The sequence below is a fragment of the Macaca thibetana genome, chromosome 15, assembly GCF_024542745.1.
Source record: "Macaca thibetana thibetana isolate TM-01 chromosome 15, ASM2454274v1, whole genome shotgun sequence".
Lineage (NCBI taxonomy): Eukaryota > Metazoa > Chordata > Mammalia > Primates > Cercopithecidae > Macaca > Macaca thibetana.
Genome location: NC_065592.1, coordinates 95,878,036 through 95,901,444, shown reverse-complemented (window position 1 = coordinate 95,901,444; position 23,409 = coordinate 95,878,036). Strand labels below are relative to the sequence as shown.

The 23,409-nt window shown below is 42.9% G+C and overlaps 1 protein-coding gene across 5 annotated transcripts in view; it reads right to left on the bottom strand.

The window, feature by feature from the left end:
• The window catches only part of IDNK (IDNK gluconokinase), an 865,727-nt gene that overhangs the window by 14,080 nt on the left and 828,238 nt on the right, over positions 1 to 23,409 (bottom strand). The window contains exons 2-4 of one of the 5 annotated variants that reach the window (XM_050761404.1): positions 7,188 to 7,285; positions 1,872 to 1,902; positions 1,112 to 1,198 (exon numbers count right to left, since the gene is read on the bottom strand). In XM_050761404.1, coding sequence (XP_050617361.1) covers positions 1,112 to 1,198; positions 1,872 to 1,902; positions 7,188 to 7,237 — 168 coding nt within the window. In that variant the 5' untranslated portion in view covers positions 7,238 to 7,285. Of the gene's footprint in view, positions 1 to 1,111; positions 1,199 to 1,871; positions 1,903 to 7,187; positions 7,295 to 7,594; positions 7,745 to 23,409 lie in introns of those variants that run through there. The other 4 variants (XM_050761408.1, XM_050761406.1, XM_050761405.1 and 1 more) reach the window with 4 other exon arrangements.

The following is a 23,409-nucleotide window of genomic DNA, read 5'->3' as shown; positions in this document are numbered from 1 at the left end:
AAACAACAGTGTTGGTCTGTGGCCAGTTCCATTTGTTCTTGCTCTTTGGACACACTTAGTGCGTGGCCCCAGCCTTTGACCTGCCCTCATCTCTCCTGAGTTACGGCCAGTTATGCCAGCAAGGACAGTTTGTAACTCTGGTGTGAGACACTCTAGGGGATGGCCTTACAGCCTGCACACTGGAGAGTGCTGTTCATCCATTCATTCACTCGAAAACATGCCACAACTATTTTCTGATGTTTACTATGCGTCAGGCCCAGGGGGTACAATGGTTAACAGGAACAGCCACAGTCCCTGCCCTTTTAGGGGTAAAGTCTAGTTGCAGAGACAAACATTAATCAAATTCTCAGACCGTCAGTTGTTGAGCTGCCACAGGGACAAGTGCAACAGTGAAATGGCACCATGAGAGTCCATCATGGAGGTTTCACCTCCCTGTGGAAGTGGCATGGGTGCTGAGAACAAAGCATGAGAAGGGCTAGCTCAGGGAAGAAGGGAACAGGGATACAAAGGCCCCATGGGAGAAGTGTTTCAGTGGGAGGGACTGGAAGAGGCCAGGGTGCTCCCGTGGAGATGGCGGGGGGCTGCATGGTTTCGAAAGAGGCTGGAGCCATGTGGAGGCCACGCCACGCATGCTTAGCAGTGTAGGTGTTTGGTCTTGATCCTGAGGTTAGTGGGAAGCCTCTACTGGGTCATAGGCATGACCAGATTTGAGTTTTCAACGATCACTCTGGCTTTGGGGTGAATGCCAGAGTACGGTGATGGTGGCAGGCTGACAGCACCTGGGAAGGCATGAGGACTTCCCCATGTATGAGGCACAGGGAGCCTCTGCCCTCTCAGGAATTACATTCTGCAGGTTAAAATCCCACAACAAGGTGTTCTGGCAGAACCTGTTCAGGCTGGGGCAGAGGGTGGCAGTGTTCCTGGGCCCGAGTTCAGACAGTTGTTCAGGACTGGAGCTAACATATGTAGAGGATCTACTGGGCACCTGGCTCTCTGAAGCCCCTGTACAGTGACCTTAGGACTCAGGAACTCTACTACACCAAGTGCTGTAGAGATCTCATCCTGTCACCCAGGTGGAACATGTGTGATGGACACAGACAGCAACTGTTACCTGGTCATCGAGCGGTATCCCTTTTCCCATCTTCTTTCGATTTTCCTCCGGGTGATAGTCATCAGCATCATAGAATTTCCATCCCAGCTTTAAGAACAAAGTGAAAGGGTGTATGTGGCAGGCAGATGGGCCAATGTGACAGTCATTGTGGGGTTACTCACAGGCAGGTGTGGAAACAATGCCAGCTGCCTGGTTCCCATCAACCCCAAGCACAACCCCCAGGAGGGAAGCACCTTGTCATGCCATTTCACAGCCCCCACGACTGGGGCTGCCACGGTCTCCTTTAATTCATTCCTTTTTTTTTTTTTTTTTTTTTTTTTTTGAGACAGAGTCTCACTCTGTCGCCAGCCTGGAGTGCAGTGGCTCAATCTCGGCTCACTGCAACCTCCGCCTCCTGGGTTCAAGTGATTCTCCTGCCTCAGCCTCCCAAGTAGCTAGGACTACAGGCACGCGCCACCATGCCTCACTAATTTTTGTATTTTCAGTAGAGACGGGGTTTCACTGTGTTGGCCAGGATGGCCTTGATCTCTTGACCACGTGATCCGCCCACCTCAGCCTCCCAAAGTGCTGGGATTACAGGCCTGAGCCACCGCACCCTGCCTATTCATCGCTATTTGTAATCACCAAGGAGAAAAATGAAATTGCTCCAATGGGGTTCAAAGCCATGTGGAAGTGTCCGTACAAAGCAGAAAAAAGAGATGCAAGGAGACCAGAACACAATGGGACACGCACTTGGAAGGCATTAGGACAGGTTACTAACCTCAGATGCCAGCAGGGCGCCCACGGTGGATCTGTGGAGAGGACACAGATGTTCCCATTACTGCCCTGCCCAATGTGTGGAGCTTCCTTTTGTGCAAGGATGTCTGGGAAAGGGACGGCTGCCCTAGCAGGAATTTAAACACCAATCACGGTGTAATCCTAAAGCAGTGATGCCCGTGACCCTGGAGTCTGGAGATTGGCCTTAGCTGATCCCCGCGAATGTCAATGAAGAAATAATTAGTTAACACTATTTTTTTCTCAAAAGGCGATATATAAGATCTCATTAAACCCAAGATTTTTCTTCAGTAATCAGTTTTTGGTCCCTGTTGCATAATTTTGTGTGTGTGGGGGGGGGAATGTTGAATTCATAAAGTCATCAAATTCTGTTGAGAATATTGAGTGGAGGGGTCTGATGGAGGATTTAATCTCTAGCAGCACCCATGTAAAGTTCAGGGCACTCATAAAAGCATAAAAACATTTTTGGAGTTTAAAAGAGACACACTCCTAAAATAAAGGACATGGGTCAGTATCTCACGGATCACCAGCACTTGTTAAGACTGGGAGTTAAACGTTCTCTGTGCAGAGCATTTGGTAACTACCTGTTCATACTCTACCAGGCGGCATGTGCTAGTGAAAGGGGCTCGGGACTCGGGACTGGGGATGGGGCCACAGTTGCCTTCTGCCACTAAATGACTGAGTGCTCCCAGCCAAGTCACCTATTCCTTTAAGCCTCAGTTTTCTCACCTGTAAAACAAGGGATCTGAGCCACACAATGTATCCATCCACCTAAATTTCATTTGTTTATTGAGCACCTACCCAGGATGTAATGGTAAGCTCACTGAGACATGGCCTTAGCCATCCTAAACAGTCTAGTACCACAGGGTAGGGGTGGAGGCCAGCAGACAATGACCCATAAAGTGCTTTCTTGCTTTCAATGTTTAAAGTGTTGCCCAAATGCCAATTATTTAAGCACCATCTTCATAATTTTTTACCTATCTCCATACTGTTTTATCATGCCCTCTTAAATTTTGCATATCACCTCAACATTTTGATGTTTTTATTTAATTGCTTCACTTTTAAAAATTAAATAAGTGTGTTAAAGAAGGAAACCTTCTTTCATTCCCTTACACAAGAAGCTATCATCACTTGCCTTGAACAGAAGGCACCTGAAGCTGTATGTAATGAAAACAGAACAATGTGATTAAATTCTAGCTGGACACTGTTGCCTAACAAAGGTCCTCTTTCTTTCACCAAAAAGCCATCAGAGAAGTGTTAGACACACTTGTACCAAACTGAGATCTGCTCCTTGATGTAACCAAAGGATTGCGAGAGCAATGAAACCTTTCCCGTTATATTCATTCTATTGAAGGCTGCTCAGCGAGACATGCAGCCTATGGATGAACAGACCATCCCGGCCAATCTCCACGGCTGGTGAAGCCAGAAGTATGCATAGCAGAAATCACACTTAAGACCAAGTTAGGTTGGGCGCGGTGGCTAACGCCTATAATCCCAGCACTTTGGGAGGCTGAGGCAGGTGGACTTTGGGAGGCTGAGGTAGGCAGATCACTTGAGGCCAGGAGTTTGGGACCAGCCCGGCCAACAGAGCAAAACCCCATTTCCACTAAGAATACAAAACTGAGCTGGGCATGGTGGCACACACCTGTAACCCCAGTTACTCCGGAGGCTGAGGCATGAGAATCGCTTGAACTCAGAAGGCAGAGGTTGCAGTGAGCTGAGCTCACACCACTGTACTCCAGCCTGGGCGACAGAGTGAGAGTCTGTCTCAAAAAACAAAACAACACCACCACCACCAACAACAAAAAGACCAAGTTAGATTAGCCATGAATGAATATGCCATCCAGTACTCATAATCTGAAAGTAGAGCTAAAGAGATGTGGGTGAAGACTGTCAGGAAGAAGATGGGAAACGAAAAACCACTGTCTGGATTCTTGAATATGCACCAAAGACCCTGGCAGAAATAAGGCACCGTGCTGGGCCCCAAAATACTGGTCAGACCCAGGATTACAAATCAAGATTTGGGGTCTATAGGTCTCCCAGTGAGTTGGTCTAAATCAGGAGCAAGGGACTTAAAAAGACAACACAGGCCAATGGGGGAGAAGGAAGGGATGCAGAATCAATGAGAAAGACATTCAAAAGGTCTGAGCTTGTTTCATCAGCAAAGAGAAGGAAACCTGGGAGGAGATGTTAAGGGTGGCTTCACTAAGACTGTGAAAATATAAAGAAAACTAACAACACTGCCACTCACTCAAATGCCTGCCATCTTCCATCCATTTATTCATTCATTAAGTCATCAAGTATTTAGTGAGTACCTACGTAATGCCAGGAACTGTTCTAGACACATGTATCAGTAAACAAAAAAGAAAATGATCCTCTACATTCAGGTGGGGGAAGACAGTAACAAACTGAGTACTTGACGTCACTGTGTTTTAACAGTGTTATAAATGGAGTCTTTCTGTTTTGAGACTATTGTTCTCTTCAGCCATTAGGCTGTGACAAATATTTTTCTAAATGTTATGGAGTATAATTTTAAAATCCTGTAGGGCTTCAATAGGGGTTCACAAAGTCACTAAAGAACTTGATGTTGCTTCATCCAATGATGAATAGAATCAAGTCTCAGTCTTTTTATTACTCAGCTAGTCAGTAACATTGAACACATCTCCCTGACGCTGAACCACCAGAAGGCCCCAGGGTTCAGTTCTTGGCCAGCTTTTTTATCTATACACACCCCTTTGGTGATCTCAACACCTTAGGTCTTTAAGTACACCCACACAACAATGATTCCCACCGTCAGATCTAAAGTCCTTCTCCTCTGAACTTCAGACTTGGACATCCAACCACCATCCACTTGATGACTGACTGGCTCCTGAAACTCACCATATCCCACACTGAGATTCTGAGGTTGTCTTCCAAATCTGCTCTATCTACTGATTCCCCATCGCAGTTTGTGGCAACTCCCTCCTTCCAATTACCCAGGCCTAAAATCTTTTTTTTTTTTTTTTTTTTTGAGACAGAGTCTTGCTCTGTAGCCCAGGCTGGAGTGCAGTGGCCGATCTCAGCTCACTGCAAGCTCCGCCTCCCGGGTTCACGCCATTCTCCTGCCTCAGCCTCCCGAGTAGCTGGGACTACAGGCGCCCGCCACCTCGCCCAGCTAGTTTTTTGTATTTTTTAAGTAGAGACGGGGTTTCACCATGTTAGCCAGGATGGTCTCGATCTCTTGACCTCGTGATCCGCCCGTCTTGGCCTCCCAAAGTGCTGGAATTACAGGCTTGAGCCACCGCGCCTGGCCGGCCTAAAATCTTGAATCATCCTTGACTTCTCTCTCGTCTTCTTACACCCCACATCCAGTCCACAAACACATCTTTCTGACTCCGCCTTCAAAATATTGCCAGCATATGACCACATCTCTTCACCTGCATTGTTTCTGACTTCATCTCCCATCATGCTTCCCCTCACTCAGCCACAATGGCTTCCTTCCTGCTCTTTAAAGAAGCCAAGCCTTAGCAGGGCATGGTGGCTCACGCCTGTAATCCCTGCACTTTGGGAGGCCGAGACGCGTGGATCACCTGAGGTCAGGAGTTTGAGACCAGCCTCGCCAACATGATGAAACCCCATCTCTACTAAAAATACAAAAAATTAGCTGGGCGTGGTGGCGGGCGCCTATAATCCCAGCTACTCTGGAGGCTGAGGCAGGGGAATCGCTTGAACTCGGAAGTCGGAGGTGGCAGTGAGCTGAGATTCCACCACTGCGCTCCAGCCTGGGCAACAGGAGTGAAGCTCCATCTCAAAAAAAAAAAAAAAAAGAAAAAAGGAAAAAAAGAAGCCAAGCCTCAGAACCTTTGCACCTGCCATTCCCTCTGCCTCTCCTGCCCTTTGCTCAGCTATCCACATGGCGGACTCCTCAAGTCTTGCAGGTCTTTGCTCAAACGCCACTCCCCCAGAGGAGCCTTCCCTGACCACTTTGCCTGGCACCCTTTGTTCTGCTTACTCCAGAGCATCTCACCAATTCACACACTACATATATTCATTTACTCTGTCTCCCATACCAGAATGTAAATCCTTTGAGGGCAGGGATTTTATCTGTCCTGTTCACTATATGACAATGACATAGAGTAAGGATTGAGCTCAATAATTACTGAGTACATGAATATCACAAGCTATACATCATAGGGATTAGACCCCCTCAACTGATCCAAGACTCAGAAGGGTACATGCATTACCCAAGCTCACACAGCCAGACAGCAACAGAACCAAGACCTAGGGCTGTCCACTCCTGTTACATCACACGATGGCAATGATTTTACATTCTCCAACTGATTCAAATCATATGGCAGCTAGGGATTTGGGGCTCCATGTTTTATTTCAATTTCAGTTCAAGATTTCTTATCTTTTAAATGCATATTAAGAACGCTAAGAACCCTACAGCAATTTTGGAAAGCAAAACCCATCTACCTGGAGTAAGTCTTTACACCTGACTACACGGGCCACAACATGGGCCGTTCCTGATTCAGAAAATTCTAGAAGGGTCCTATAGGCCCTTGAAGGTTATAATGTTTTAGGTGATCAAGTTCTATCCTTTGCTGCCTGTGGTCGAATGCTGCAGCAGCTGTCTTTTCTGATAAAGGGCACAGTTAGACTTTGGTTTAAACAGGAAGCCAAATGTTAACTCCTCAGTCTCCAAATTAGCACACTGGGCTACCTATGTGGTTTCCACAATTCTCTCCTTTCTTTCCAAACCTTCAGGAGCTACCCTCCATATTAACGCTGTCTCCTTCCAGGTTAAGCTGATGAAAGGAAGGGGAAAACGATTCACTTTACAAAATCGAATCGGAGAAGTCCAGGGCCTCACAGGAGGAGGCCGCTGTGTGTTCAGATGGCCAAAGGTCCGTGAGAGCCTGGGCCGTGGTTTGCGTCCTCTCGCTAGAGGCCGTGCACCCTCCCGCCTAGCCCCGACGAGGCGCCCGGAAACCGAGCCCAGCGCCGCTCGCTAGGCCTCCACTGCGCGGCCCCGCAGCCGCCTCTTCAGGAGCGGCTTCCTCCCTGAGCATGCGGTCGCTGCAGCCTCCCTGTCTTAGAGCGGGAACCCTGGGCTCGGATGCGGTCCCAGGATGGGCGCTCTGCTAGCAGGCTGGTGGGCGGGGAGAGTGCGCGCAGCCGCGGGCCTCGGTTTCTTCATCTGCAAAGGGAAGGGTGGGGGGTCCCCACGACCCCATTTCACCGGCAGGGACGGCGACACGTCCGGCCTCCGCCGCGCCCGCAACGTCTCTCCCGGGCGCCCCCCGCCCTCTCCCGGACCTACTTCCCCGAGCCGCTCACGCCCATCACCAGCAACGCGCCCGGCGCCGCCATGACCCGAGCCTGGCTCCTTCCAGTCACCTTCCGGGCCCCGCCGTCCCCGGCCTTCCCGGCGCCCGAGGGGCGGAGCCGCTCCCGCCCAGGCAGGGCGAGTGAGGGCTGTGCCCCTCTGCGCTCCCCCGGTTTCCCCGCGCCCCTTTTCCATGCTTTCCGCCTCCCTTTCCCAACCTCCCCATCTCTCTCTCCTGCCCCTTCTTTTCCTCTCCCCTCCCCTCCCTCTTTCCTCTTCCCGGAAGTGAAGCGCGCGCCCGGCCTGGCACTGGCGTCTCCCTGGGCTGCCCATAGTCGCCCAAAGCCCCGCCACCTGTCTTCCTACTGTCCTGGCCCCTCTTGGTTCCAGAAGAGCCTCACCCTGGCAGGCCGGATCGTCATCCACCCATGGAAAGCATTCATTCATTCATTTATAAAAATGTTTTATAGAAAGAATAAACGGAAAATAAGACTCATACTTTCCCACACCAGGCAGCATAAGCAGCACTTCCTAAAACGACAGCCCTTTCCCCGCGCCCCCGCGTAGGTAGATGGGTATGAATATTTTGTAAAACTGGGATCAGGCCGTACACAGCGTTTTGTAATCTGGCCTTTTGTCACAATAATAAATGGCGGCCATCTTTTGGTGTCAAACTTAAGGTTGAGGGTTGACCATAGCAGCGTATGTCATGGCTGTGTGGCTCTGCTATTAAATCCAGCTCTTGTTGGGACTTTAAGAGGACGGAGCTCCACTTTAAAGTGTCCATTTGCTTTAAAACAATGTGTTAATTATGTGTCGTTTGAACTATTTGATTAAAAGCACTTCTAACCGCATTTAGCATCACCTCCTTTGGTCTTTTGCATTTGGCATCACCTCCTTTGGTCTTTTGTTAACCAAGGTCGTAGGTATTACTCTGTGTCCTAGAAAACAATAAAAGTGACATAAAAGCATTTATCTAATGAATAGTTCAATTACTCCTGCACTGCCTTTGTTTTTCATATACTTAGCTTGAGTAGATGAAATTTCAATCTGGATGGGGGCTGTACAGATGAAGAAATTGAGGCTTGGAGAGAAGATCTTACAACTCAGTTATGGTCAATACTCATTTCTTGAACATCTACCATGTGCTGGTAATATTAATATGCATTTAAAAGATTACACTCTCGGCATTCTCAAGCTTGATAAGAGGAATAGATGTGTATGCAAATACTCTAACTTGTGTCCTGCTTCTCTAGCTCAGTATGAAAAAAAAAATCTCATATTTCTTTCATTGTTCAAATCAGAATTATTAGCAGAAAATCTGGTTCTTCTCCTTGGATTTCTTTCCCAAGACATGTCCAAGGATCTTAAACTTGCTGTGCTGCTCAGGGTGGTGGCAGGAAACAGCATGCTCAAATTGGGGCAGGTGAACAGAATTTAACAAAGGGACTATTTGTAGAGATGTGGGTAGGGTCAGAAAAAGCAACTAGGGGCAGAGTCCGGATCTGAGTAACTGAGAAGTGTTTTCACTCTTAAATAGAAAGGGGCCGATGAGAGGGAGCCTTTATATGAGAAGGGAAGAGAATGGAAAGAAAGAGACAGAGAGAATAGACCATATAGAAAGAAGTATCTGACAGGACTGTAGCCTTAGGAAGAGAGATAGACATTCCTTGTTGACCCAGCAGAAAAATAATCAGGAGAATAAATAGCCTCTCCTCCCCTCCTCTTGCACTGTGATCTGCTAGTGGCCAAACCCCACCCGTCAAACCCAATTGGAAGGTGGAGAGCTAGGGAGTCCATTGGTGCCCATGCATGCCAATTTCCTGGGCTCAGAGCAGGGAAGAGAACGGTGGAGATTGTATCTGGAGGGACCAATGAAAGATACCCAGCACACCAGTGTCAGTGAAACCCTGTGCCTGCTTCCAGGACAGCAGAACTTCAGAGGTGCCCCTAAGAGCTGAATCCCACATTTTTTGCTTTCCAAAGAGTGCCACCTGCTGGTCCTGGTTGTCTTGGTGCTTCCCAGCTGTTACTATGGGGCAACCCAGAGGCTGAATATTGGTCTGGTTTTAGGTCCCGTCTACTGCAAAACTGTTGTACTGAGGCACATGGTACTCTGGAAACCCCAAGTCCCTAGTGAGGCACAGCTTCCTGCATGAGTTTCTATAGTCACTCAAGTCCAGATCACCCCCAGATTCTGGACAGCATGTACTGTAAGTCTCAAACAGAAGTGGCAGTGCTCCTGTATGAAGCTGCCCATTTCCACAGGGGTTAAACAGAGCTCAGTGACGAGCACCTTAATGTGCACAGGCACTTCCCTGGGAGGCAAATCATCCACAAAGATGGCTGGGTTGGGGCAGATATTCACATAACAGGAGCCTCACAGTTGTGATATGTCTAATTGAGAAGAGTTTGGATCTTCCCCCTTTCCCTTCCAGGAGAGTCCTTGATCCCAGTTTAATTCTGAGAGTTCAAACAGATGCATGAGAGAGCTTAGAAGTCAAATCTCGGGTCTTAACCAAGCCCTAAAGTAGCTCGTTATACCTTCTTCTGGAAATAATGGCTGTATACTTGCTTCACATCTTCATAATTAAAAGGGGCCACTTGAAAGATCCAGAACAAAGTTTGCACAAAGGCAAAATGGTATCTGTTACCTCAATAGATGTAAAAAAGGCACTTGACAAAATTTAACTTCCCTTTGTGATCAAAATACTCAACAAACCAGCAATACAAAATTCCCAACCTGATAAAGAGTATCTATGAAACCCCCAGGTAACATCATACTTAATGGTGAAAAGACTGAATGTTTCTCCCTATGATCAGGATGAAGGCAAGAATGTCTTCTCTCACCACTTCTATTCTACATTCTGCTAGAGGTTCTAGCCAGGGAAGTTGGATAAGAAAAAGAAATAAAAGGCATCCAGATTGGAAAAGAATATGTAAAACTATCTCTATTTCCAGATGACATGATCTTGTTTATAGAAAACCTAAGGAATCCGCAATAAACCTACTAGGGTTAATAAATGAGATCAGGAAAGCGACAGGTTATAAGATCAGTGTACAAAATCAATCGTAATTCTAAACAATCTGCAAATAAAAAATTTAAAAAAATTATTTACAAGAGCATCAGAGAGAACAAAATAATTAGAAATTTAACAGAAGTATAAAATGGTAGTCTGAAAACGACAAAACATTTTTGAAAGAAATTAAAGGAGGCCTAAATAAATGGAAAGACAGCCTGTTTTCATGATTTGGAAGACACTATTTTTGAGATGGCAACACAGGATTCAACATAATCCTCATGAAAATCCCAGCTGACTCCTTTGCAGAAATTGAGAAGTTGATTCTGAAGTTCATAAGGAAATTTGAAGGAGATAGAAAAATCGTGAAAAAGGGAAAAGTTGGAGTATTCACATCTCCCATTTAACAAACTTATTTCACTTATACACTCATAAAGTCAATTTGGTACTGACATAAGGATAGACACACAGACCAGTGGAATAGAACTGGGAGTCCAGGAATAAATCCATAAGTTTATGGGAAGTTGATTTTCAACAAGGGTGACAAGAGGAAAGAACTGTCTTTTCAACAAATGGTGCTACAACAACTGGATGTACACATGTATAAAAATAAAGTTTATTTATTTATTAAATAATTATCATTATTTTTCTGAGGCAGACAGGGTCTCACTCTGTTGCCCAGGCTGGAGTGTAGTGGCACAATCTCTGTTTGCTGCAACCTCCGCCTCCCAGGTTCAAGCGATCCTGCCACCTGAGCCTTCTGAGTAGCTGGGATTACAGGCATGTGCCACAACACCTGGCTAATTTTTGTATTTTCAGTAGAGATGGGGTTTCACCATGTTGGCCAGGTTGGTGTCAAACTTCTGACCTCAAGTGATTTGCCCGCTTCGGCCTCCCAAAGTGCTGGGATTACAGGCATGAGCTACCGTGCCTGGACTTGATTCACTTCTTGTCAATCATTTGTTTAATGGGTTATCAGGGCCTTTAACAGAGTAGGAAAAGTATGATCTTCGAAGTTAGATTAATTTATGAATTAATTGATGGAGAAAAGCTGCAGAGATAGAAGGAGGGTGTGGTAATGAGACTAGAAATGAAGGGATATGGGTGTTGCGTAGCCTCTGACAAAATAACTAAAAGCCTCTTTCTGATTCAAGATCTCTGCCTGTAACATGAAGGAAGACAAGAGAGAATTACCTCAACAATACCTTTCATAGGTCTGAACACTAAATAATTTCATCCTAATCTCTCTAGATTGTTCATATGAATAATTTTGGACAACTAAAACACACCTTCCTCAATTAAAAGACTTAACACAAGATTTTTTTGGAAAATAAAGGCAGGAAACATGTAAAACAAAACCGACAGTGAATGTGAACCTATGTCAAGCCATGCCATGCCCCAAATGCCTCTAACATATATTTGGTGTGGCACAACTGAATTAATCTTATGGAAGAGATAAAAGGCATGATCATTGATATGTAAAAACTGTGCGCATAAAATACACCATTTCAAGGTGTTATATTAGTTATACAAGAATCAAAAGAAACATTAAGCTATTTATCTATCTACTTCAACTTCTGTTAAGCTTCAGAATACTTTCATCCTCAACAAAATCTTCCATAGAACCTCAATATATAAATCTAATATAGGCTAAGCACAGTGGCTCACATCGGTAACCTCAGCAATGTGGGACGCCAAGGCAACAGGATGCCATAAGCCAGGAGTTTGAGGTTGCAGTGAGCTATGATGGCACCACTGCACTCCGGCCTCAGTGACTGAGCAAGATCCTGCCTCTCTTAAAGCAAACCAAAACACTGAAAAACCAAAACCAAACCAAACCAAAACAAAAAACTAATATGAGAAAAGTAAAAGCAGTTTTAGGCCTGGCTGGCTTCCCAGACTCCAGCCCTTCCACGTATTGAGGACAGTTACAAAAATAACTAATGCAGTCCCATCCCTTCATTTTACAAATGAGAAAATTATTACTCAGGGGCGCTGGCTTATAAGGAACAATTAGCTAATCTTACTCATGCTAAATTATGTGGTAGTCAGATCAGGTATATACACACTGCATCTTTTTCATTATTAAAAAGAAATATGCCAATTATTGACCACTTATTAAATGTAAGCTAACCCAGGACATCCATATCCCCAACCACTTCCTTAATATTTACAATTATAGGACTATATGAATTATTTTTTTACGATTTTTGTTGTTAAAGTGACATAATGTTTTATTTTCTCATTTTATCTGAAGCTACCCAGAAACGGAAAGGAGTATTTTTTCCCATCCCTATGGGGATGACTAAAGACACTTATCTAAACCAAAAGGGTTGCTAGTAGCAGAACCAGATGTGGAGTTACTATCAGGAGTTGATGATGTGGTAACATTGCTTCCAGCAATATTTGTTTGCTGAGCTGAGTGATCCTGAGGCCTAGGGAAAATAATTAATCACAGAGTAAGCAGTAGAGCTGATTATTTTTAAAAGAACCACTGAAATCCTGACATCTAGAAATAAAGAGTAAACTCTCAGATCAAATCATTTTATCACTTAGTAAAAAGCTTGAGAAAACTAAGCATTAGGAACAAAAAATACAAAATAAAATAAAAGCCTACAAACTACAAAATATGCTGCAACTGCTGCTCCTCTTTGAATATAATGTACACAAGTATTTCATTAGTTTTAATCATATTGCTTATGTAAGAAAAGGAGATAGGTTGGTTACCTCATAAGAGAAGAGTCAGTGACTAGTAACACTCACGAAGCTTGACTATATAAAAAACTTTTTTATCTATCCCCATCTAGTTCTTGAGGGTTAGGGGCCAGTTTTACTCAGACCCTTCAAATTCTTTAAAATAAAAAGCCAGAGACTTCACCAAAAGAAGGCTGACAAATCAATATGAATGATAACTGATTATTACTTCTTTGTTTTTTTTGAGACAGAGTCTCTGTCACTCAGGCTGGAGTGCAGTGGTGCGATCTCAGTTCACTGCAGCCTCTACCTCCCACACTCAAGCGATTCTCCTGCTTCAGCCTCCTGAGTACCTGGGATTACAGGCTTGCACCACCATGCCAGGCTAAGGTTTTATATTTTTAGTAGAGATGGGGTTTCACCATGTTGGCCAGGCAGATCTCAAACTCCTGGCCTCCAGTGATCCACCCTCCTTGGCCTCCCAAAGTGCTGGGATTACAGGTGTGAGCTACCACGCCCAGCCAGCATCATATATTCTATGATCCCATTTACCTGATATGTCCAGAATAGCCAAATCTGTAGAGATAGAAGTAGATTAGTAGTTGTCAGGAAAGAAAGCGTGGCTGTTGGGAGAAAATGGGGAGGATATGACAATGGATATTAAGTTTCTCTTTAGAGTGACAAAATATTCTAAAATTGGTTATGGTAATGATTGCACAACTCTGTGAAAATACTAAAATAATTATATTGTATATTTTGGGTAAATTTTATGGTCTGTGGATTGTATCTCAGTAAAGTTGTTAAAAATAAAAGATAATAGTAGGTTTGCAGGGCAACAGCAATGAAAGTGAAATTTACAAAAAGATATTATTTACAATATTACTGAAAATGAATTAGAAGTAAGTCTAGCAAAAAGTATGCAAGATCTTGATGAAGAAAATTCTAGAAATGTTAGAGGCATCAAAGACCAAATAAATGGTATGCCATGTTCTTTAATAGTAGATTCAATATTGTAAAGATGTCAGTTTTCTCAAAATTGATTTAACAATTCAATGCATTTTCAATCAAAATTCCAATAAGATATCTCATGAAGATTCAGAAGCTTAATTCAAAATTTATATAAAAATGCAAAGGCATAGGAAGAGACAACTCTTGAGGAAGAAGAACAAGATGGAAGGAATGTTTCTACCAGATACTAAATTTTATTATAAGCCAGGCATGGTGGCTCATGCCTGTAATCCCAGCACTTTGAGATGCTGAGGTTGGAGGATCTCTTGAGTCCAGGAGTTTGAGACCAGCTTGTGCAACATAGTGAGACTCCATCTCTATAAAACAAGAAAAAAAAATAGGTGGAGGTGGTGGTGTGTGCCTGTAGTCCTAGTTACTTGGGAGGTTGAGGTGGAAGGATCTCTTGAGCCCAGGAACTCAAGGTTACAGTCATCTATGATCATGCCACAGTGCTTCAGTCTGGGTGACAGAGTGAGACCCTGTCTTTAAAAAAAGAATAAATAAACACATTTTATTATAAAAGTGTAGTAAACCACACAATGTAGCATTGGCCTAAGAATAGAGTTACAGACCAATGGAACAGAACAGAAAGCCCACAGACCCATCCACATATTGATATTTGCTATTTGGGAGAAGTGGCATTGCAGATTAGTGAGGAAGGATGGATTCATAAATAAATGATACAGGCACAGGTGATTATCCATGTGGAAAAATATGAAATTGGATTTCTACCTATATCTGTTATCATTTTGATGCATAACAAATCTCTCCAAAAGGCAGAATTTTAAAACAACAAGCATTTATTTAGGTCTTCTTTCTATGGGCCAACAATTTTGGTTGAGCTCAGCTGGCTGGTTCTTCTGGTCCTGGCTGGGTTCATTCATTCATCTGTGGTCAGCTTTTGGGTCAGCTAGGGGCTGACTGGCCCGAGATGGCTTCACCCAGGACGTCTTGTTTCACCTTCACATGGTTTCTCATCTTCTGGCAGGTTAGTCTGGGCTTATTCACATGGTGGAGGAAGGGTTCTAAGACATCAGGAGTAATTGTATAGGCCTTTTGAGGTCCAGACTAGATCCAGGTAGATTAAAGGCTTAGCTATGAAGGAAAAATTAAAACATTAGACCTTGGACCTTATAGGTGAGTATAGGATAGTGAAAATTTTTTATTATTTATTTATTTATTTATTTTTTGAGATCGAATCTTACTCTTGTCACCCAGGCTGGAGTGCAATGGCGTGATCTCGGCTCACTGCAACCTCTGCCTCCCAGGTTCAAGCTATTCTCCTGCCTCAGCCTCCTGAGTAGCTGGGATTACAGGAGCATACCATCACGACTGGCTAATTTTTGCACTTTTAGTAGAGACAGGGTTTTGCCTTGTTTGCTAGGCTTGTCTTGAACTCCTGACCTCAGGTGATCTGCCCACCTCGGCCTCCCAAAGTGCTGGGATTACAGGCATGAGCCACTGCGCCTGGCCTAAGAATTTTTTAAACAAGATGCAGAAGGCAAAATCAATAAAGAAAAAGACGGATACACATTTTTTAAGACCTTGCCATATACAGTACGAAAAGAAAAGTCACAGAACGAGCCTAGAGTTTTTCCACTGCTCCCCGCCGCTGCCTAAAATGAGTTGGTCTTGAGGCTGTAAAGAAGTCTCCTAAAATCAATATTAAAGAGACAGAAAACCTAATAGAAAAAAAAGAGTAAATACATAAACAAGAATTTAATAGGAGAGGAAACATAAGTGGTCCATAAACATAGGAAAAAATGTTTGATCTTAACCTTATTAGTAATTAGAGAAATGTAATTAAAATATAAAGGCCAGGCATGGTGGCTTGTGCCCGTAGTCCCAGATACTGGATAGGGTGGGGAGGTGCTGAGGTTGTGGGGAGTGCTTGAGGCCAGAAGGTCGATGCTGCAGTGAAATGTGATCCTACCACTGCACTCCAGCCTAGGCTACAGAGTAAGACCCTGTCTCAAAAACAAAAAACAAAAAACAAACCACCAAAATAAAATTGTGAGGTACCATGTACATATGAAGCAAACTGGAAAAATACCAAAGTGGAACAGTACCAAATGCTGGCTGGAGTGTGACACTTGAAGATACTCGTCCTCTGCTGAAGAAAATGTAAACCATTATCACTGCTCTGGAAAAAACAGTTTCGTCTGATAGAGTAAAACTGAATATGCACATATCCTATTAGGTTAGGACCATTATTTTTTTTAATTAATTAATTTTTTAAATTTTACTTTAAGTTCTGGGATACACGTGCTGAATGTGCAGGTTTGCTACATAGGTATACATGTGCATTGGTGGTTTGTTGCACCTATCAACCCATCATCTAGGTTTTAAGCCTTGCATGCATTAGGTCTTAATGCTCTCCCTCCCCTTGCCCCCCACCCCCTCAACAGGCCCCAGTGTGTGATGTTCCCTTCCCTGTGTCCATGTATTCTCATTGTTCAACTCCCACTTATGAGTGAGAACATGCAGTGTTTGGTTTTCTGTTCTTGTGTTAGTTTGCTGAGGATGATGGTTTCCAGCTTCATCCATGTCCCTGCAAAAGACATGAACTCATTCTTTTTTATGGCTGCATAGCATAGTATTCCATGGTGTATGTGCCACATTTTCTTTATCCAGTCTATCACTGATGGGCATTTGGGTTGGTTCCAAGTCTTTGCTTTTGTAAATAGTGCTGCAATAAACATACATGTGCATGTGTCTTTATAGTGGCATAATTTCTAATCCTTTGGGTATATACCCAGTAATGGGATTGCTGGGTCAAATGGTATTTCTAGTTCTCAATCCTTGAGGAATTGCCACACTGTCTTTCACAATGGTTGAACTAGTTTACACTCCCACCAACAGTGTAAAAGCATTCCTATTGCTCCACATCCTCTCCATCATCTGTTGTTTCCTAATGATCGTCATTCTAACTGGCATGAGATAGTATTGCATTGTGGTTTTGATTTGCATTTCTCTGATGACCGGTGATGATGAACATTTTTTCATGTGTGTGTTGGCTGCATAAATGTCTTCTTTGGAGAAGTGTCTGTTCATATCCTTTGCCCACTTTTTGATGGGGTTGTTTATTTTTTTCTTGTAAATTTGTTTACATTTGTTGTAGATTCTGGATATTAGCCCTTTGTCAGATGGATAGATTGCAAAATTTTTCTGGTATTCTGTAGGTTGCCTATTCACTCTGATGATAGTTTCTTTTGCTATGCAGAAGCTCTTTAGTTTGATTAGATCCCATTTGTCAATTTTGGCTTTTGTTGCCATTGCTTTTGGTGTTTTAGTCGTGAAGTCTTTGCCCATCCATGCCTATGTCCTGAATGGTATTGCCTAGGTTTTCATCTAGGGTTTTTATGGTTTTAGGTCTTACATTTAAGTCTTTAGTCCATCTTGAGTTAATTTTTGTGTAAGGTGTAAGGAAGGGGTCCAGTTTCAGTTTTCTGCATATGGGCTAGCCAGATTTCCCAGCGCCATTTACTAAATAGGAAATCCTTTCCCCATTGCTTGCTTTTGTCAGGTCTGTTGAAGATTAGATGGTTGTAGATGTGTGGTGCTATTTCTGAGTTCTCTGTTCTGTTCCATTGGTCTATATATCTAAAAACTGCCATTACTTTTGCACTAATCTAATACAATTCTGCAATTCCATTCCTGGGTCTATACACCAGGAAACATGTATGCAAATGTTCAAGAAGTCTCGTTCATAATACTCTGGAATTGGAAAAAAATCTGAATGTCTATCAGTGGTGAAGTGGTTTTATAAGTCATGTCATATCCAAACAATGGAGCCCTGTACAACAAATAAAATGAATAAATTACAGCTGCAAAAGCAAATCAAAGCCATATTGCTGATTGTAAGAATAAAATCCATATGATCCTCAATTACAGAAAATTTAAAAACAAGAAAATTAAGCAATATATTTGTAGTTAAAAGACACACACACACACACACACACACACACACACACACAATGCAGAGAAGAAAAGAATGATTAACCTAAAATTCAAAATGAAAGGTGTTGGAAGAGGCACAAAATGTCCTCCAGTGAACTGGTAATGTTCTATTTCTTAGCCTAGATATTGATTACACAGATGTTTATCTTATTCTTTTATTTCAAAGTGTACCTGTAGATTTTATATACGTCTTTGTGTGTAATGTATCACACACAGACATAACTGGGATCTTTCCTGCCTAATTTACAGGTGCCAGCAGCAGTGAGCGACCCAGGAAGTACCCCCTGCGGGCAAAGCAGGAATGAATAATGTCTGATATGCCAGAAATCTAAACTGATCTCGACCTTCATCTCCTCCAGCTTGATTTATTCCCTAACCGGCCACTACTGTTTTTGCTTACATTGCACTTGCTGGTAACTATCTCTGACACCGATGACATTGCATAATACTCCTTCACTGGTGTTAGTATGTGAATACTTGCCACTAAATAAGAGTTACATTTTATTAAAAAAATTAAATCCACTTCAAAACAAAACAAAATAAAAATACCCTTTTGTGTATCTTTGACAGAGTATGTCCTTATCTCCTCTAACAGTGGCCAGTTGATTCAGGCAACACTTTAAATGATGACATGCATTACCTATTATCTTCTTTTCTAATGCACTTCAAGTACATTTTCTCTCATTCTTTGATCCATACAGTAATGAGGATAATTTTTACAAGTACAAATTCCCCAGAAAATTAAGCATCTCCAAATTTTCTTTGAGTGGAAGCCACAGTTATACTGCATCACTCTTATAAAAATAGCTCCCTCTTTATTCTTTATTTTCTTGAATAAAAGTTAGTTGTCCATTCTTGGGTCAATCCAAGTATGCCAGCCTTTCAAAACTTTTGCTCATGGGATGTACATTTTCTAAATTTCCTTTAAGATCGATTTCTTAAATAAAATAAAATGGCTAAGTTGCTTATTATTTGGCATCTCTCTCACACTCTTTTTTTTTCTTCTCTGTAATAAATTCTTAGTTAGCCTGAAGGGTAGAGGGGATGTGGATTTCAACTCAATCAAATTTCCTTGTAGACTGAGAGTGACACTTACTGTCACACAGGGAATTTGAGTATACTAAGTCTTCAGTGATATTAGAAAACTTTCTGCAGTTGCATCTTTTATTGATGATTCAGAAAACCTGTCAGGACTGGGCACAGAGCTCATGCCTGTAATCACAGCACTTTGGGAGGTCAAGGCAGAAGGATTGCTTAAGGCTAGGATTTCAAGACCAATCTGGGCAACATAGAAAAACCTTGTATTTCTCTCTATATATATATAAAAAGAAAATATGTCAAAATATTTAAGTGCCCTGGGTCATTATAAATATCAAGGATCATCACATAGGGTTGTAGTTACCTATTGCCACATTACAAATTACCCCAAAACTTGGCAGCTTAAAACAGCAAACATTTATTTAGTACAGCAAATATTTATTATAGTACAGTTTCTGAGGACCAGGAATGTAGGCTGGCAGTGAAGCTGTCAGTAGGGCTGCAGACTCATCTGGAAGCTCAGCTGGGGGAGGAGCTGCTTCTAAGCTCACTCACATATTGTTGGAGGCCTCAGTTTATTGCCGACTGTTGGCAGGAGACCTCAGCTGCTCACTACATCTGTCTGTCCATCGGCTGCCTGAGTGGCTTCACAACATGGTAGTTGGCTTCCTCCAGAGTGAGTTATGAGAGAGAGACAGAGATAGAGAACCAAGATGAAAACCACAACCTTTTATAACCTAATCTTGTGTCACAGTCACTTCTGGAATCATATGGGAGGGAATTACACAAGGGTGTGAATGTCAGGAAGTAGGAATTATAGGGGGTGTTGTCTTGGAGGCTGGTTACCACAGACAGAATTTATAATGGAGTAAATCCTCCTTTTTAAAAATATTATTAGTTGTAGTAAAAAAAGCCCCAGATAACTGTCAAATACCATATGTTCTTACTTATAAGTGGGAGCTAAATAGTGTGTAGACACAGACGTAGAGTGTGGAATAATAGACATTGAAGACTCAGAAGGGTGGGAGAGTGGGAGGGGCTGAGGGATGAGAAATTACTTATTGGGTATAATACACTATTCAAGTGATGTTTGTACTAAAAGTCCAGACCTCACCACTGTGCAACATTTCCATGTAACAAAATGGCAATTGTATCCCCTAAATTTGTACAAAAAACACCCACAAAACAAAATTTACCAGCTTAACCATTTTTGAGTGGACAGTTGAGTAGTGTTAAGTGTATTCACATTGTTATGCAACACAGCTCAGAGCTCCAGAACTTTTTCATCTTGAAAAATGGGATACTTTCTTCCCCCTAACTGCCAGGTGTGTGTGTGTGTGTGTGTGTGTGTGTGTGTGTGTGTAATTTCAGTAGGTTTTTGGGGAAATAGTTGCTGTTTGGTTACATGGATAAATTCTTTAGTGGTGATTTCTGAGATTCTGGCGCACCCATCACCTGAGCAGTGTACACTGTACCCATTGTGTAGTCTTTTTATCCTTCACCCTCCTCCCACCCTTTCCTCAGAGTCCCCAAAGTCCATTGTATCATTCTTTTTTTTTTTTTTTTTTTTTTTTTTTTTGAGATGGAATTTTGCTCTTGTCACTCAGGCTGGAGTGCAATGGTGCGATCTCGGGTCACTGCAACCTCTGTCTCCTGGGTTCAAGTGATTCTCCTATCTCAGCCTCCCGAGTAGCTGGGATTACAGGCAGCTGCCACCACGCCTGGCTAATTTTTGTATTTTTAGTAGAGACAGAGTTTCACCATGTTGGCAAGGCTGGTCTTAAACTCCTGACCACAGGTGATCCACCCACCTTGGCCTCCCAAAGAGCTGGGATTACAAGCATGAGCCATCATGCCTGGTCCATTGTATCATTCTTATGCCTTTGCATCCTCATAACTTATAGCTTAGCTCCCACTTATGAGTGAGAACATACAATGTTTGGTTTTCCATTCCTGAATTACTTCACTGTACTTTGGCCTTCTTCAGCCATGGTTGGAGAGGCCTGGGACACAGGGCACCAAGTCCCTAGGCTGCACACAGCATGGGGACCCTGGGCCCAGCCCACAAAACCACCTTTTCTTCCTGGGCCTCTGAGCCTGTTATGGGAGGGGCTGCTCTGAAGTTCTCTGACATGGCCTGGAGACATTTTCCCATGGTCTTGGGGATTAACATTAGGCTCCTCATTACTTATGCAAATTTCTGCTGCCATCTTGAATTTCTCCTCAAAAAATGGGTTTTTCTTTTCTACTGCATCATCAGGCTGCAAATTTTCCAAACTTTTATGATCTGTTTCCCTTTTAAAATGGAGGGTTTTTTTTTTCTTTTTTTGAGATGGAGTCTCACTCTGTCACCCAGGCTGGAGTACAGTGGTGTGCAGTCTCTGCTCACTGCAACCTCCACCTCCCAGGTTCAAGCGATTCTCCTGCCTCAGTCTCCTGAGTAGCTGGGACTACAGGTGCATACCACCACACCTGGCTAATTTTTGTGTTTTTGGTGGAGATGGGGTTTCACTATGTTGACCAGGCTGGTCTCGAACTCCTGATCTTATGATCCATCCGCCTTGGCCTCCCAAAGTGCTGGGATTACAGGTGTGAGCCACCACGCCTGGCCCGGAATGCTTTTTAACAGTACCCAAGTCACCTCTTGAATGCTTTTCTGCTTAGAAATTTCTTCTGCCAGATACCCTAAATCATCTCTCTTAATTCAAAGTTCCACAGATCTCTTGGGCGGGGGCAAAATGCTACCAGTCTCTTTGCTAAAATATAACAAGAGTTACCTTTGCTCCAGTTCCCAACAAGTTCCTCATCTCCATCTGAGACCACCTCAGCCTGGACCTTATTGTTCATATCACTATCAGCATTTTTGTCAAAGCCATTTAACAAGTCTCTAGAAGGTTTCAAACTTTCCCACATTTTCCTGTCTTCTTCAAACTATTTGAAGAAGAGCCCTCCAAACTATTTCAACCTCTGCCTGTTACCCAGTTCCGAAGTCTCTTCCACATTTTCAGGTATCTTTTCAGCAATGCCCCACTCTACTGGCACCAATTCATTGTATTAGTCCGTATCCACACTGCTGATAAAGACATACCTGAGACTGGGAAGAAAAAGAGGTTTAATTGGACTTACAGTTCCATATGGCTGGGGAGGCCTCAGAATCATGGCAGGAGGCGAAAGGCACTTCTTACATCGCAGCAGCAAGAGAAAAAGAGGAAGAAGCAAAAGGGGAAACCCCTGATAAACCCATCAGATTTCATGAGACTTATTTACTATCACGAGAATAGCATGAGAAAGATTGGCCCCCATGATTCAATTACCTCCCCCAGTGTCCCTCCTACAACACGTGGGAATTCTGGGAGATACAATTCAAGATGAGATTTGAGTGGGGAGACAGCCAAACCATAACAGGGTCTTTGCCTGAGCCAATATCTAGAACCTTTTTTCCCCCCAATGTTATCTCCTAGAATCTTTATAGTTTCAGGTCTTAGATTTAAGTCTTTTATCCATCTTGAGTTGATTTTTGTATAAGATGAGAGATGAGAATTCAGTTTCATTCTTTTACATGTGGTTTGCCAATTATCCCAGCACCATTTGTGGAATAGGATGTCTTTTCCCCACTTCATGTTTTTGTTTGCTTTGTAGAAGATCAGTTAACTGTAACTATGTGGCTTTATTTCTGGGTTCTCTATTCTGTTCCATTGGTCTATATGCCTGTTTTTATACCAGTACCATGCTGTTTTGGTGACTATGGCCTTATAGTATAGTCTGAAGTAGGGGAATATGATACCTTCAGATTTGTTGTTTTTGCTTAGTCTTGCTTTGGCTATTCAGGCTCTTTTTTGGTTCCATATGAATTTTGTGATTTTTTTCTAGTTCTTTGAAGAATGGTGGTGGTATTTTGATGGGAATTGCATTGAATTTATAGATTGCTTTTGGCACTATGGTCATTTTTTTGTAATTGATTCTCCCCATCAAGGAACATGGGATATGTTTCCATTTGTTCGTGTCATCTATGTCATCAGCAATGTTTTGTAGCTTTCTCTGCAGAGGTCTTTCACTTTCTTGGTTAAGTATATTCCTAAGTATTTTATTTTATTTTTTTTGCAGCTATTGTAAAAGGGGTTGAGTTCTTGATTTGATTCTCAGCTTGATCACTGTTGCTGAATAGCAGGGCTACTAATTTGTGTATATTAATTTTGTATCCTGAAACTTTGCTGAATTCATGTACCCAGGGGCTCTTTAGATGAGTCTTTACGGTTTTCTAGGTATGTGATCATGTCATCAGCAAACAGTGACAGTGTGACTTCCTCTTTATCAATTTGGATGCCCTTTATTTCTTCCTCTTGTCTGATTGTTCTAGCTAGGATGGATACTTTCTTATAGCTGCATTTCTTGTTTGTCAGACACTGGTAGATGGCATCACCCTGATTTTGTGCTCTGTTTGGTTTAGATGCTTATTTCCGCCTGTCTATATTCTACTGACTTAGTGGCCCCTTTCT